Source organism: Larus michahellis, chromosome Z (assembly GCF_964199755.1).
Source record: "Larus michahellis chromosome Z, bLarMic1.1, whole genome shotgun sequence".
NCBI classification, from domain to species: Eukaryota; Metazoa; Chordata; class Aves; order Charadriiformes; family Laridae; genus Larus; species Larus michahellis.
In genome coordinates this window covers 21,313,239-21,329,787 of record NC_133930.1, presented here as the reverse complement: position 1 = coordinate 21,329,787, position 16,549 = coordinate 21,313,239, and the positions used below count along the sequence as shown (strand labels likewise).

Below are 16,549 nucleotides of genomic sequence, written 5' to 3'. Positions count from 1 at the left end.
TTAAAATAATTCTTCCACTCTGATTCCCATATGAAAGTTATTGTGAAGAGGTTTCAGTGTTCTGGAAGCACACAAGCACAAGTAACCTCATAAAAATCTCACAGCACACAGTTCTGATGCTTTGGTATTCCCTGCCCGCACATGAATGGGTGGAAGAATATCCCTAAGTCAACATCTGAGCAGACTGCTGCCGGGAGAATTTGTGTGGCTCAAGAGCTTGGCATGGTGGGATACGAGCATTTAAAAGAAGTCCAACGCAGTATTACAAAGAGTATAGTTCCTCCTCTGTGGCTTTGCAGAAGGAGGTATATCTATTTTTTGCTTAAGCTGGTGAAAATGAATAAAACGTGGTTCCATACTGTTGATGTTGAACACGAAGATAAAGATAATATACCAATCTCAAACATCTTTTGAGCAAAACACTGTTGGTTCATAAAGGCAAGTGTGCATAAGAGGAGGCACAGCTGAATACATCTAAATTAGGATAGCAAGTACTTTCAAAAAGTGCCAGTCACAAATGTTAATATACATCTTGTATTATTTCTGTGAGATACCGTAGCTGGTGCTCTTTGTGTTTTTTTTTGAAAGAAGTGGAGGTTTTTTTCAAGTGCATTTTATCCTCCTTGTCACCATATCCTAAACGGATCGCTTAATGTGTCTGTTGAGTTTACCCATGGTCGCAGTAGCGTGCCTGAGCGCGGCAGCACAGCAGGGCTTCAGACAGTGAGAAAGGGGTGAGCCTCTGTGATGGAGAAGCCGTGCTACATCGCTTCAGAAGCCCTGAAAGTCATAGTGTACAGTTGCCCGGGAGGATGACCCACTTAGGCTGAAAAGGCTGAGATGCCAGTTTCGGCTTGCTTAATACTTGAAAACTTAAGGCTTGTTTTGACAGGATAAGGAAATGCATCTGTCAGCCTTTCATGTGAGTCTTGAGCAGAAGGGGGGCTGGAAGGGCAATCGCTTCTAAGTTACTGAGCCATGGGTACTGTTTTGTGGCTACATGAAAAAACTAGGATACTTGAAGTTGTAGGTACAAGAGGAATACAACGGGGAAGACACCTCATATACAGAACTGTTGCTTAAAGAGAGTATTTTCAAAATATACAGTCTAAGTGTATAGGTTCTGAGCAACAGTGTGAAGGGGGAAAACAATGTCTTCATAGAAAATCTTAATGAGTCTAGTTAGTTGATATTTTTAATACATAATTATATCCTGAACATCTAGAGACCTTCTCACACTTAAAAGTTAGGAACATGTCTTGAGAAAACAGGTTTTTCTGTTCTTTAAAGAAAAAAAAAAAAGGACTTTTTTCCCCAGGTAGGGCTATATGACAAATATATTCATTGTGTAAGAATTAAGGCTTCTACATTGAGTATAATAATATGCAAGATTTTTATTTTTCATTGTCATTAGCCTTATTTCCTATGAATGGAAGATGTAAGAGAACCTACCAATGAGCATAGCATAACCAGGGTCAAAATGGCAAGCTGTCTTTTCTGGATGTTCAGATGGGCGCAGGATTCTTTGCCCTGAGTGCGCCTCGTTACAAAAGCAGAGGCAGCCCCATGGAATCCCTCTGGAGATCTAAAGCCGTTCAGACAGACACTTCCTTTCACTTGAGTTAGTCTGACAGCTCAGCTCACGGACCTCCCTTTGATGGGTCTAAACTTTGTGCATATGACTGAAGTCATAAACATCAAAGCAAGAACACGAGTCACTGCTCCTCATCTGTTGTTGGTTTGCACCAGTCAAGAGCCGCTTTGCCTCCCCCTTTTTTTGACTATCCATACGTGGAGGGTGGTGAAGGATGGCGGGGACAATCGGGGAACTCAGTGCCGCGGGGCAAAGCTTGGTGACATTTCCACAGTCTCTTCTTCGCTGTGATTTGTTTCGAGTTTGAGGTGTCCAGTAAATGCGACTGCTAAAGGGTAATTAAAAAAAAAAAAAAAGAAATGGAAAAAAAGGAAGTGAAGAAGTAAACACAATAATAATATGGTAATTAGAAATGAACTTGCAACCCCTGTGTGGTTTCAGTGTCTTTATTGACAATGACTATTGTAGGAAGGAAAAAGTAGACATATGTTTTAAAGAGCCCAAATTTTCTTTTTTCTTTTTTTTTTCTATTTCTTTTTTCTTATGTCTTTTGCTGTAAGGCGCTTTTCAAATTGTAGTTTTTACTAAGTTCCTGTGTTAGAAACATCTGTTCTGGATTTTTGCTGGAATATTCCTTGGGGACTAGAAAAGGTGCAGGTACATTTCAGAAAAGAGGAGGTAGTTTGGAGGGAGTCATTAAAACTCTGTGTTGAAATACAGTATGATTAAAAAGAACAAAAATTAATGCAAATTCCAAGCAGTTTTGTCAGGAGAGTCCTTTGATGCACTAACTTGGGTTTCTTTGGGGACCATGGATATCTGCAGTGCTCCACAACCCCATACTGGTCGATTGCCTGAATATGCTTTACTCTTAAATTTAATCCTCGCCTGAAGTTTTGCTGGCACGTAGGTTGATGAGGTATATGAAGTGACGCCTCTGCCACTGCTGTAGAGGCAAAAGCCCACAGCAAAATGTTGGGTTTTAGCATCAGTCCTTTTATTGGTATTCCTTATTCTGGTTGGGAGGTGCAGAAATGCACTGCATTTGCTGGCACGAACTGCCTCTACATCAAAGCACTTGTAGATGTGGCTGGCAACAAAAGGCTTTCTGTCTTTTAGTCTTAACACAAACAGGACCAGTCCCTAAGTATTAGGTCCTTTGAGTCCTGAAAATGTTTTGTGAAGGTTTACATGAGATACCATTTTGATTGTTTCAAAAAAAGAAAAGAAACAATTTTAGGTTTTCTTGCAAAATGGATGTTTAGGTTTCTGTTCAGTTGTAATAACATTTTTATAATGAAAGGGTTGACCCTCTCTACAGTGCTAGGGGGGCAGGAGAAGTGGAAATCAAACAGTCACAAGTCACATTTAAAGCCAGTTCAGAAATAATGAGGCAGTTTGTGAAATAGAGATCTGCTTACACTGAGGTGTAGGTCTATGTTTATCTTTCCATGTTTTTACTGCTTTTGATATGAAGTATCTGTTGCAAAATCTCCAAACATGAAAATAAAAAAGTTTTTTAAGAATTACAATAACCGTAAGATGCAACTCAACAGTGAATATTGTAATATTTGTAATTCCTTCAAAAATTATTCTCTTTTTCTTCATTCTTTTGAAGATAAACAACATGAAGTTGAAATCCCCTCTCCGACGCAGAAAGAGAAAGAGAAAAAGAAGAGGCCAATGTCCCAGATCAGTGGAGTCAAAAAACTGATGCATAGCTCCAGCCTGACTAATTCCAGTATTCCTAGATTTGGAGTTAAAACAGACCAAGAAGATGTTCTTGCCAAGGTAGGGAACATGTAAATAGTTGAATTTAAACTATTAAATTAAAATAGATGGTGGACTTGTCAGTATTATTCTATTCTCTGCTTATAGCCATGAATTTCAAGCTGCAGCACCAAAGGTCTCACTTGAAATAATACAAATTTGGTGAAGTGGAAGAATAACACGTAAAATCAGAATCAGGCTATAAGCATTAATTTCCGCATGACCAGGATTTCATCTGGAGATGGAAAGTAAATTATCATTTGTGTATGCATTAATAAAGCTGCTTACTTGTTAAGTAGTATCTGAAAAATGAAGAGTAGGCATAGCATATACTGTCACAGGAATGAAAATATATAGCAGCCATATTTTTTTTTTGAAAATGCACAACTGATATATAGCATTAGAGCTATCCTTCCAGGTCCTGTCTTTAGTATTATCATGTTTCGTACATGATTTGTGGCTTTGGTTTTAGTGATATTTCCTGTGATTTTTGCACCAGCAGCTAACTACTTAGCAATAATCTGAAACCAGTATAAGGTGATTACTCGTTTTGTTTTAGCAGTTTGCATTTTGAAATATGTCTATCCTTATGTTTTCAGGAATCTCCCCCTTTATTTGAGGTGTGTTTCTGAGAACCAGGGAGACAACAGCAGAACCACAGCGTCTCTGGAGGTTTCCTCCTCGCTGAACTCTGCTGTCACTGGGCAGTGAGATAGCGAAGTGTGTCAGTTCAGCTCATTCAAGATACCGTAGCATTTTCCCGCTGGAGCAATCCTTTTAAGAAGCAGTCTTTCCTGCTAAGTGAATTAAAATCTGAAAAGTTGGTAGCTGCAAATTCAAATACTGCGAGATTGGTAGCAGCAGCTTTTCCCCTTCCAGAGTTTAGCATAAAACTTCCACAGCAGCAGGGTTTGAATCCTCCCAAGTCTGTTGTAGCTGTTTCAATCAAAAATCGCTGGAGTTTGTGTGTTAGGTTTTAACTTGTCTGTTGCTTGATTCTGCTCTAGGAACTAGAAGATGTGAACAAATGGGGCCTTCAGGTTTTCAGAGTAGCAGAGTTATCTGGAAACAGACCTTTGACAGTCATCATGCACACCATTTTTCAGGCAAGTAGCAGCAGCCTTACTGCTTTTTGGTTGTCTTAGAGATTTTTCTGTGCTGTGTAATCTTTGTTTCTCTTTTCTAGGAACGGGACTTGTTGAAAACATTTAAGATTCCAGTAGATACTTTGATAACTTACTTGATGACCCTAGAAGACCATTACCATGCAGATGTGGCGTATCACAATAACATCCATGCTGCAGATGTCGTTCAGTCAACCCATGTCCTGCTGTCAACCCCAGCGTTAGAGGTAAACTACGCTGAGGTGGGAAAGAGGCAGGCATGAGAAAAAGGGACATGCTAAGACTCTTCTAAATTAAATATTAAAGATCTTAGTTTCTGCAATGCTTTTAAAAGAAATATTAACACTTCTTTCATGAATTCTGCTCTTTTAAAGATACTTTGTGAGGATCAAAGCTTATTTACATGTAAATATTGTCCAGAAAACGCAACATTGTCTTCTTTTAAATCATGCAGATTTGTGATGTCATAACCTTTTTTCATTGTAACACAATGCATAGCTTGTTTCCACCACCTCATTATTAATACTACATCCTGTTCTGTCATTATTTCCCATGGGGGATTCTCACTACAATTTGTGGAATTGCTTAGCAAAGATAGTGATAAAGTGGGATTCCCTCAATAGGGCCTTTTGGTTTTTGGTTTTTCCCTTGTGCATATCACTTCTGGTCCTGCAAGCCTACTTTTGTGTTTATTTCTCAGGCAGAGTGGGACACATGTTAAATTCCCACTGGACTATCTCATTTTTTTTCATAAATATTTCAAAATTGTTTGGAAAAAAATAACATGCCGTTATGTTCTTTTCTGAAGAATTCTTTTGTTGAAAGTGCTTAAATCTCTGAAGTAGAAGGAAGTGGAAGAAAGATGGAGATTACTTTCCCATTTTTTAAGCACAATTCAGGTCTTAGTATAGCAAACATGGGGATAGATATATATATCTATATATAACTCCCAGTAAATTGTTGGGAAATGGCAGATAAAGCAAGCAGTTGAAATTTTAGTAGTTCAAAAGGATTTGCCCTCATTTTCAAGGAGGACTGCATTTTAACTCTTTTTCATAATGATCAATCTTACATGTTATTGAATGCTTCTGCTTTACCTTCTTCCTAAAAGGAGGATGGTGAGTGGACCTTAAGACTGTTGGCAGGTCTCATTCCTCAGACTTGGGGAATTCTCTTGGGAAAGATTTTCTTTATCTCAAGAATAAAGATCAGTTTATGTTCTTAAATCACCACTGGCTTCACCTAACAGCTGAACTGGTTGTCAGTAGCATTTTTGTTTTGTTTTTTTTTTTTTCCCCCCAGATCAACTGTTTTCCATGTCCTTGTTCTCAGCAGAGCTTTAAAATAGCGATATCTGCCCAGTGCCACTGCTGACCTATGCACTTCTGAACTGTTCTTGATCAATTATGAAAGCAGTTATATGATGTGGGTGCTTGTGACAAGAGGGTACTGGTCTCAGGGACGTGCCAGGTCCATTGCAGTGTTCTCTTCCTATCTTCCTAATAATCTCATACAGAACAAAATCAGTAAATGTTAAGTAAGATGCCTTGCGGTCTGTCGCCATTTCCTTTAGCATCATTTTAGGAGTTGTGCGTCTTTCAAATACAGGACAATACGCAGGAGTCGGGCTGAAATTTTTAACTTCAGTTTGTCTATAGATTAGAAACCTGTACTTAATGATCTAATCTCTATTTAATGCTATAATAAAAGTGCACTTATTTACAGTTGAAGGTGAAAAAACTTCAGTTGTTACAGACTTCAGTGATGCTGTCAGTGTGAACTAAGGATAGTTTTACTTTGGCCAAACTTGAAATATTTATGAAACTCTACATAATTGACGATTTTGGAAAAGGTTATGATAGCCTGTGTGTAAAATCTCTTGAGATCCCTGGTACATTTCAAATGTGTTTTGCTTGTTCAAATCCAGATTCAAAGTAGAGTCTTATTTATTGAGAACACTTTTTCATTAGTTAGTGATTGTCATTTCTGTTTCATGGTTTTCTAGGCAGTTTTCACTGATTTGGAGATTCTTGCGGCAATCTTTGCCAGTGCAATACATGACGTGGATCACCCTGGGGTATCAAACCAGTTTCTTATCAACACAAGTAAGTTTGATGTTCAGTGGTTTTCTCAAAAATTTGCTGTAAGATCTACACATAGCACCTGAAAAATACACAGTTCATTCCTTTTTTGCTCCTGTCTGTAACTTTTCTCAGTAAATAGGTAGGTGTTTGAATTTTAGACTGGATATTATTTTTCATTTCTTGTAACTTCAGAAATAATTTCCATAGTAATTCTTGCTAGAGGGTACTAAGACATGAGCTGTAAAACTGGCACTGTTTCAGTATATTGGATGTGTTCTTTCCTGGAAATTAATTGGTTTACATTTAAATAAATTAAAGTCATAGGAGAAAAATGAAGGAAAATTAAATAAAAATCAAAAAAAGGGAAGACAACAGTTTATGTGTTTATATTGGAAGCATATGGTATGACCAAACATAGCCATATATTTTTAAGAAATTCAGAAAACGAGTTTCTTTTCAGCAAACAGACTTGCAGACCCATCTCTGTCTCTCCCTGGCTGCTGTACTTGGTCTCTGATCTCTGCATACTCATGCCTCATGGTGTGAATTTTCTCAGCCGGTCTCTGCCAGGCTATGGCAAACATCTCTTTTTCTTTTTTCTTTTTCTTTTTTTTTTTCCCTTTTTTTTTCTGGTGAGTCTCCTACTGGCAGTACGTGTGTGGAGGAAAACAGCCCTAATGTCATCTCCAAATTTTAAACCCAGTGTACTTGCTCTGCGTTCCTCAGGGCTGTTCTCTGCAGCATTGCATGAATCTCTCCCTCCTCTCTAGTCTTCTACTAGAAGAAAAACACTATTAGCTTCATTGAAGCTGATCATGACACATTTACTGAACAGTCTGTTGCCCCACTGTAACCTGCTTTGATTTTGGTGGCGTATGTTACTGCTATAAGTGGGTAGCACTTTGTAGGTCAGTACAAGTTCCATCGTATGTTGTTACTTCTTTTGCCTTCTGACAAGTTCTCTTTTTACGATAACTGACCGAGAAGTACAAAAGTTGAAATACTACTAAACCAAGCACATAAGAAGAAAAAGCAACAGAAATGGAATCATACCTAGGGTTGTGTATTTGACCCATCTGGTTGCACATTTACAGATACTGTCATTCCTGCACTTGGGTGAATAATCTGTTGCGCTGGTGCTAAAATAGCATGACCCCAAATCAACAGTATAGTTTGAATAAGGGAGCTAGTCTTCTGACTCATTGCTGCTCTACATTCAAATAAGACCTCCACTCCAGTTTAGCCTGCATCTAATTTTATTTGCCTTAATGGCCTGAGGGCCACCCTGTAGTGAAATTCAGTTGACCCATGGAGGAGGATTGGTATTGACTCTAGATTTCTGGTCGTTTGTGGGTAACCGGTATGGTTCAGCAGCGTGGTATAGGAAGAGAGTGAATCAAGCTTTGTGCACAAAAACAGTGTGTAATACCTAAATTCTTAAAAGTGGGCATATGTAAGTAAAGTTTTTGTTTGTTTAATCAGAAAATGAGTATCAGGATATATTGGAGGCTCTGGATGGCTGAATAAAGCTTTCACTTCTAGGCAGGCAGTTGAAACGCAGCACAGTTAGGAGTGATTCTGATACTGATTATTTAGTGTCTTAGAAGAAATGTCGTGTGTTTCTCAATTCAGCTTTTGATAGGGAAGGCTGCAGTGTCAGTCAAGTAATATCACTAACTGGAACTGCTGTTGCCAAGCTGAAAGAGACAAAGGGGTTTTATCCCTTTTGAGTTCTCCTGTGTACAAGGAAGAAACTGTAGGCACAGAGACAAAGAGTAAAGACCATCTAATTCAGGGCTCTCAAATCCTAAATTTTCCTAACCTCTAGAAGATCGTTTGCTTCCACCTAGTTTTGTTTTCCAGTGAACCTTGCAATGTATTAACATTTCACTAAGAAGTATAAGAATACATCTTAAACAAGCATAATAGACTTAAGTTACTTAAGGTGTATGTATTTGCCATATTTCATCTTATTCTTTATAATTACTCATATGTGCTATTTCTGAATGTTACTTACCTATATAAGGATTTAAAATCCATTACGCAGTTGTCTAAAAATCTGATTCCTATTGAATGCTGTTAAAGAAGAGAGAAATATGGATTGTATTAGCATCAGAGGAGACGCTTACTTGATCATTGTAACTCTGTCCTTCCAGACAAATACACTTGAAGTTTATAATCTGTTACAGAGATTGCCAAGGGGGAGATTTCTTCCATTTCCACCTCCATTACAAAGTTGAGCACGTTTTAACTCTGTAGCCCCAGCCCTTCCAAAGTATTTTGGCAACATTGAGTGCTTTGCTGTTGGGGCTCATCAGAAGGCTGTTTGAAAGCAAAATAAATTAGTGCCTGTCGTCTCTGTGAGAAAAATAACAAGTAGGCAAGCTTTGTAAATGTTCAGTGAAAGAAGAAAGATCATTTCACGAACTTGCTTTGTTTTTCTTTTTCCTGTTATGGTTTTGCTGCCATTGGGATAAGGAAAGGTAGAGGAAGGGTTTCCTAATTCAAAAGTTCGATGTGTTCACGACAGGAGAGGAAGACAGCAGGAGAATAGATAATGAGACTAATGAAATCTGAAGAGCAGAGCTTTTATTGGCACCCCATTGAGCCAGAGGGATTTTAAAACAAAGCTGCTGTAAAAGAAGATAAAGAGGACAAGGAGTAGAATAGACTGACATATGGTTATATCTAGGATAAAAGAGTTGTAATAAATAGAAGTTAATATCACACATGACAAGTGTGATTGCGTAAAAAGTATTTGTTTTTTATGACAGATTCATTCGCAAGCTGTGTCTTAAAACATACGCAAGCTGACTGTGCAGTATCCCCAGCTAGAAGCTAAAGCTGTGCAGGAGTAACTGCTCTTATTTGTGAGAGCTGGCTGCTCAGCAGGTGTGAGCGGACAAATGCAGACCTTGCGCCTGTGCTTTAGCGCAGGCATTGCTAGGGCAGCGTGTGTGTTACTCTCACAGCTATGTGGAGTGACCGAGTTAGGAATACCTCTGTTGGAGAAGGTGGCATTACAGCATCAGGCATCGACCACGCTCAAGTACGAGGCAGTAGTCAAGGCCACTGCTTGCCTTTTCAGGCCACGTGATCTTGAGGAGGAAGACCTCTTGAGAGGAAGACCAGAAACGTAGCTGTTACCATCCTACCAGCCTCCTCTCAAAATACCCAATTGCCCTGGACTAATGACCCATAGGACTAATCGGCTAGGCATCTGAGTGCCTTAGCTAACTGCAGAAGGACATGGTTTGAAAACTGAGATGTGTGCTCTCTGCCTGACCTGCAGCAAAGCCTCAGCTGTGTATTCACATGTCTGAGTACTGGATAGCTGCAATTTGACTTAACAGTGGAATTTTAGTAGCTGTGATGGAGAGGGGCATGAGAAAACCTCAGAGTGTGTTTTAGTTTACGTGTGTTTATGCATATAGTATTTTCCATGTGACCTCATGCAGATGTGAAAATGTATTCTGAAAAATTCTTTCCTTGTATTTTTTCTAACTTGCCACTCCAGGCATGTGTGCATGCTTCACTGCAAAGTGTTTCTGTTCTTTTCTTCAACATATTTTGCCTTGATTTGTCAAGATGTTCAGTTGTTAATTCTGTAACTTTTGATACTGTGTGAACTACAGGAACTCCGTTTCTAAAAGTTCACCGGTAAATCTTGTTATGAATGTAATGAATTTGAAAAATCTTCAGGGGTTTGGTAGAAGGACAGGCGTTAGTAACATTCTGCCCTGTGATTTGTTTTTGCAGATTCTGAACTCGCTTTGATGTACAATGACTCATCAGTACTGGAGAATCATCACTTAGCTGTGGGCTTCAAGCTGCTGCAGGAAGAAAATTGTGACATTTTCCAGAATTTGACCAAAAAACAGAGGCAATCACTGAGGAAAATGGTCATTGACATTGTGAGTTATGCTTGAGAGTCCTTCTTCCATAGTGCTAGCAAATTGAATAATAAAGCACAGAAGCATTTTATGATAAATTACATGTCGTTAAACCCATAACCAATGAAGTGAAAGTTTGAAGTTTTATTGTGTCTTACCTGAACATGAATACTGGGTTCTTTTCAGTTTCAGTAACCATCTCTACCTTTTTAGAAGGCATGCAATCCTGCGTCAAGCTGGTTTTGTGCTGACATGTATTCCATTTCAGCATCACAGTTAGAAATTTGCTGCTGAATTGATGATGAATTTAGGCTGATCAGACCATTCTGAACAGTCATTTTGTTGTATTCTTAAAATAACCAAAATGAAAACTTCTTATTTTGGACACTAACGACATACAGGATTCAGACTTTTGTAGCGTATTCAGGCACAGGAGTTATGAGTTCCCCCCAAACTGTTTATGTGTTCAAAGATTCTTTTAAAAAATCAGTAAGATAAAATATGTAATACTCATTTATTTGTTTCTTTTAAGGTACTTGCAACAGACATGTCTAAGCATATGAATCTATTGGCTGATCTAAAAACTATGGTTGAAACCAAAAAAGTGACCAGTTCTGGTGTCCTACTTCTTGATAACTATTCAGACAGGATTCAGGTAAGAAAATTCATCTGCAAATGGTCACTGGTATTAACTTGCATCCTTAATAACATTGGCCTGCCCATTCTCCAGCATGGGTTAGACCAGCTGTCCCTTCTTACGCCGTGACTCGCTACCTTCCCTCTACTCCCTCTTATGTTTCCTACCTGCGACATACTCTATTAGGTACTGGGTAACTCTCTGAGGGAGTAATGAGGTGCTAGAGTACTTCTGGACTAAAGGACGCTTTGGCCTTCCCTTCAAATGTTCAGCACCTGATCGGTCGTTCTCTCAAAGATTTTCTGTCCCTTACACAGGCAGAAGCAGCAGACGCAAGGTAATTCATGGCTATTACTGCAAGTGTGAAAAATACCCAACCACATAAGTTTTTACTGTTTAGAATAAATCTTGCACTACATGTATTTTCAAGATTCTGTTTCACAGCCACCGAAAGTGTAAATGGAAAAGGAGCTGGTTTTCGACAGTGTAATAACACTGCAGGTGTTCAATCTATTTTAGGTTCTTCAGAATATGGTGCACTGTGCAGATCTAAGCAATCCAACCAAGCCACTCCATCTCTACCGCCAATGGACGGACAGAATAATGGAAGAATTTTTCCGTCAGGGTGATCGGGAAAGAGAGAGGGGAATGGAGATAAGTCCCATGTGTGATAAGCACAATGCATCTGTAGAAAAATCACAGGTAATTGATTTGAGTAGGCAGTTAAACAACACGGTATGACATTTTAAAAGAAAAGGATGGTCCACAGCCATGCTTTGATTCATTTCTGAATGCGCTATTTCTTTTTTTTTCTGTGAAAACATAGTACATGGCAGTGTGTTTGCCAAAGAGATTCCATTGCTGTCATTGACCTGCAATGTGGCATGCACTTCGAAAAGAGAGTATTGTACAGCTCCTCATTAGGGTTTCCCTTAAAAGCAGATTTAAATATAAAGCGGCTCTTTGGCTCACTAGATGCAGTGGAGTTGTTTGGAATGAACAGTTCATTGAAAACAAATTCTTTCCAAGTTCTTATCCAGTATCCCAAATTAGACTTTTGAAATGTAAAAGACCCTATTTACTGTATAAAACAGCATGTTTTCCTTTCAGCCACCTTTAAGGGTAGTGCATCTAGTGTCTCTTACTAGAATTGTATTTCTTAGGCCTTGCATGACTTACACGCATAGTTATTTATTTCTTTGTGAATAAGAGCTCATCCTAATTTTGTCTATTTTGAAACAGGTGGGTTTTATAGACTACATTGTTCATCCTCTGTGGGAGACATGGGCAGATCTTGTTCACCCGGATGCCCAGGATATCTTAGATACACTGGAGGACAATCGAGAATGGTACCAGAGCACAATCCCTCAAAGTCCCTCTCCTGCACCTGATGACCAGGAAGAGGGTAGGCAGGGCCAAACTGAAAAATTCCAGTTTGAACTAACACTGGAGGAAGACGGTGAGTCAGACACCGAAAAGGACAGTGGAAGTCAAGTCGAAGAAGACACCAGCTGCAGTGACTCCAAGACTCTTTGCACCCAGGATTCAGAATCCACTGAAATTCCTCTTGATGAGCAAGTAGGGGAAGAAGTGGAAGAGGAGGAGAACCAGGCAGAACCTTGTCTGGTGGGAGACCATTCTCCTGACACATAACAATGAAGATGCAGTCTCTTTCTCTCTTGCCGTCTCTCTCCTTTTCCTCTTTCTGTTTTTTTCTTCGTTTTCGTTTTTGTGTTTTGTTTTTTCTATTAGGTAATGGTTTCCAAAGCGTATGTCATATGCTACAACCATGGTCACAACTCGCTGTCATCTGCCAGGACATTTGTTGATCAAAACTGACCTTGATGACTCAGTTTGGCACTCAGGAATATTGTAACCAGAATTTTCACCTCCATGGCACCAGGAAGTAGAGGGGAGAACATCCATAAACTACACTTTAATAAGCTCTCCATTTGGCAGATTTGACTAAATAAAACAAGGAGTACCACCGGTCAACCGAATGCTGGTATGCTTTGATAGTTTTTGAATGCATTGTACTTCACAAGCAAAGCGTTGGATAACGTTCATCATGAGAGGAAACAGACAGAAAATAAACTGAGGTTCCTACTGGAAAAAAAATGCACATAAGTGATGGGCCACAACATGATTCTGTTACCAATAGGAAGATGAGCTGTGGAAATTACATAATTTTCTAATTTCAAGTCTTCCTGATATGTGACTGAAAAAAGTGTGACCCAGAGGGTTGCACTAACCTCTGCATTTTGTATAATATGTAAAAGAGAGATCTTTTGTAGAGCTTACTTTTATTATTAAATGTACCGAGGTATTATATTTAAAGAAAAACACTTTCAGACTTCATCTGCCACTGGTTATTTTTTTCCAAAGAGTAACTTGCAAGTTTTCAGTACAATTCTGTGCTACACTGGATAATACTTTTAGGTTTTTTTCCTTTTCATCTTTTTTTTTTTTTTTTACCTTAGAATCTCATCATAATATTGAGCTGTAAAGGTCTATTATTTTATATATTATTGAGTTCCATGAATATCTTTTATGTTACATAGAACTCTTTCAGTATGATGGCTTTTTTGTTTTTATCACAACTTTCCCAAATGTATCACAGGAACTTAGGCTATGCTTTTGCCCTCCTAGTGGCCTAATCCTACCACTTCTGTCTTACTACAAGAAGTGGTCCCAGTGAAACCAACTGGGACCACAAAGATTAGGATTTGCAGGACTAGAGCCCATTAGAAAGGTAGTGAATTGTCGTCTTAATACAAAAGCAGCTCTTCTGCTATACTAATAAAATTCGTCCCTCTGAAACATAGTTTCCAGACCATTTTTGGCTGGGAGCTATAGACTGCTAAATTAGAACAGGCTAGTACAATGTATGGAATATTTGTTCTGGCGAAAAAAGCATTAGTGTAATATTTTCAATTTTGACTCTCTTAATAACTTTTGATCTGTGTCAGCTATCTAGGTAAACCATTTGCTCATCTGAGATGTGTACAACATAAAAATAATGATTAGCATTGTTTTTTCATGTCTTTGTTGCAAGAAGAGCCAGGTCAGTCTTGTCTTTTTATGTTTTTAAGTAAATAAGCAATGCATCGTGAGAGTTGTAGTTTACTCCACACTATTTCAATCTCAGACCTTTTCATCCTTTATCCAGCTTGTGCTGAAGGAATCCTGTTTTTCAGTTTGATTGGTACTGAAAGCTTCTGTAACTTGGAAATTTAAAAGGGGGTAGGAGTTCATATTTGTAATTTTCCAGCTGTGTTGTGTGGTCACATGAAAGAAGAAGGAATTCTATTTCCTCTACTTTACTCTTCTTTTTAAAATTGTAGTTTTGAGTGTAGCAGATGGGAGGTAGTTGCCTAGGGAAGCTAGCAGACTCCCACTCTGTAAAATTCTGTTAAAATGACAGTATCAAGATGACTTCTTAACAAAAGGACATAGCAACAGCCATTATTTCCCCTTTGGATTAATTTTGTAGTAAATTTGCAGATATGGATATAGGTGGTTTTTTTAACTATCTTGAGATCTAGAATAAAAACCTGTTTTAGAATTATAGGCTAATAATTCAGTTTTTAAATGCATTTTGCATTCTTCTAGATTCAGCTCATAGTTTTTTCTACCTTTAGCCCTCACAGGGCCTTAGCACAGAAGATGCTGAAAGAGGAAAGAGTATGAAGAGAACTTATGGTGTTTTCGGTTTTTGACCGGTTTTTTTGTTCTTCATCACTTCTTCCTGAACCTGATCCATCTGAAAATCCTTTCATTCCCCAAGAGTGCCTGGAACCTTACTAATGGAAAAGCAATATAAATTCCAAAATAACCAGTAGGGACTGAAAAGGGTTTGTATCTGCACTAACTGAAGGTAAATGAAGAGAGTAACACCATATTGTGAGATATACATCCATACATGTGGACAATCAAATAATAGACATTTCTGTCATTTCTTAGAGATGGGGATATAACGCAGAGATGGGGATATAATGCACTGTACAATCTTTTTTTTTTTCCTCTTTTGCCAAAGTGTGTTTTAGCATTGCACACTGCTTTAAAACAATACAATTTACAAGTGGCTTTATGTGTTCTGTATATTTTTGCCATAAGAAAATGCAGTGAGTGGGTTTTGAGCGAGGGGAAAAAAAGAAAATTCACCTTGCTTGTAACAGTACATTTTAGCTTGCAAGTTACTGTACTCAGTAATGCTGTATTTGAATTCTTAAATTGTTTTGTGTCATTAAAAAATGATAACGAAAGAATATACGTAGAACAAATAGCATTCAGGAGTTTAAAAAACTTGAATGAAATGGATTTTACAGAAAGCTTTGGCAGTTCTTTTCAAATGCATTATTTATTTTATTTGTGCCATGCATTTTTCTCACCAAATGACCTTACCTGTAATACAGTCTTGTTTGTCTCTGTTTACAACCATGTATTTATTGTAATGTACATACTGTAATGTTAATTGTAAATTATCAGTTCTTATTATAACATCATCCTTGTCAGGGTGGTGTTGCTATATTTGGAAACTCTTGGTGAGAGAATGATTATTGTGTATACATATTCCTTGTACATTTTTTTTCTCCTTTAATATATTCAATGTCACCTTAGAGCTTGTTTATGGAAGATTCAAGAAAAGTATAAAATACATAAAGATATATCAATAAAAAAAAGCTGCAGGTCTTTGGTCCCAGGGCTGTGCCTTAACTTTAAACAATATTTTTTTCTGTTTTGCTGCATTTGAAAGTAAGGTAGCTGTGGGGCTAGGGCTGGGCATTTCTACCGTATTTTTAGTTGCTAACTGATGTGATGGGATTTCTCGTATAAGCTAGTATGCATGATACTACGACGAGCTCTCATTCGTGACCCTGATGGATGTTCAAGATTTTCCAGACTTCTGGCAATATAATTGTGTTGCCTCTGATTATCTTCTTACAGGCTATCACTGGGGATTATTGCACCCATTTTTTGCTCCCCCCCACCCCGCCAAAAAAAGAAAATTGATGCTGTATTTCAGTACTGAATTGCACTGAAACAGCTTTGGAAAGCATTTCTAAAAAGCTTTTGATTTTAATGCATGTTGCGAAATGGATAACCAGAAGTAGAACAGTATAAGTCATACTTTTACAAATGTCTGTAATATCCCTTCTTTATTTAGTAGGACAAATTACCACTGTCTAAGCAGAGTCCACAAAGTGGGACAAAAGACAGCTTTAGTCTTAGAAATGCTTTCCAACACCAACATTAGTGTTAGCAGCAGCCAAAGTTTTATTTTATATAGACGTATCTAAGGCTTTGTACAGGTGTGTGTAGCATAATGCACTAGATCTACAGGAGAATGGTAAACCTCGGGATCTCTGAATAACACTAGTATTAGGTTTGCAGGTTGGACTGAGCATCTCCTGCTGTTTGACTTGTCGCGTTGCTCCAGACTACTC

General features: G+C 38.3%; 1 protein-coding gene across 9 annotated transcripts in view; it reads left to right on the top strand.

Annotated features, from left to right (window-relative positions):
• The window catches only part of PDE4D (phosphodiesterase 4D), a 520,925-nt gene extending 504,826 nt beyond the window's left edge, over positions 1-16,099 (top strand). For 6 of the 9 annotated variants that reach the window (XM_074569480.1, XM_074569479.1, XM_074569481.1 and 3 more), the window contains 8 exons: positions 3,213-3,385; positions 4,372-4,470; positions 4,551-4,715; positions 6,494-6,593; positions 10,332-10,486; positions 10,998-11,120; positions 11,622-11,804; positions 12,345-13,212. In XM_074569480.1, coding sequence (XP_074425581.1) covers positions 3,213-3,385; positions 4,372-4,470; positions 4,551-4,715; positions 6,494-6,593; positions 10,332-10,486; positions 10,998-11,120; positions 11,622-11,804; positions 12,345-12,755 — 1,409 coding nt within the window. In that variant the 3' untranslated portion in view covers positions 12,756-13,212. Of the gene's footprint in view, positions 1-3,212; positions 3,386-4,371; positions 4,471-4,550; positions 4,716-6,493; positions 6,594-10,331; positions 10,487-10,997; positions 11,121-11,621; positions 11,805-12,344; positions 13,213-14,743 lie in introns of those variants that run through there. The other 3 variants (XR_012584871.1, XR_012584873.1, XR_012584872.1) reach the window with 2 other exon arrangements.
• The last annotated feature ends 450 nt before the right edge of the window (positions 16,100-16,549 follow it).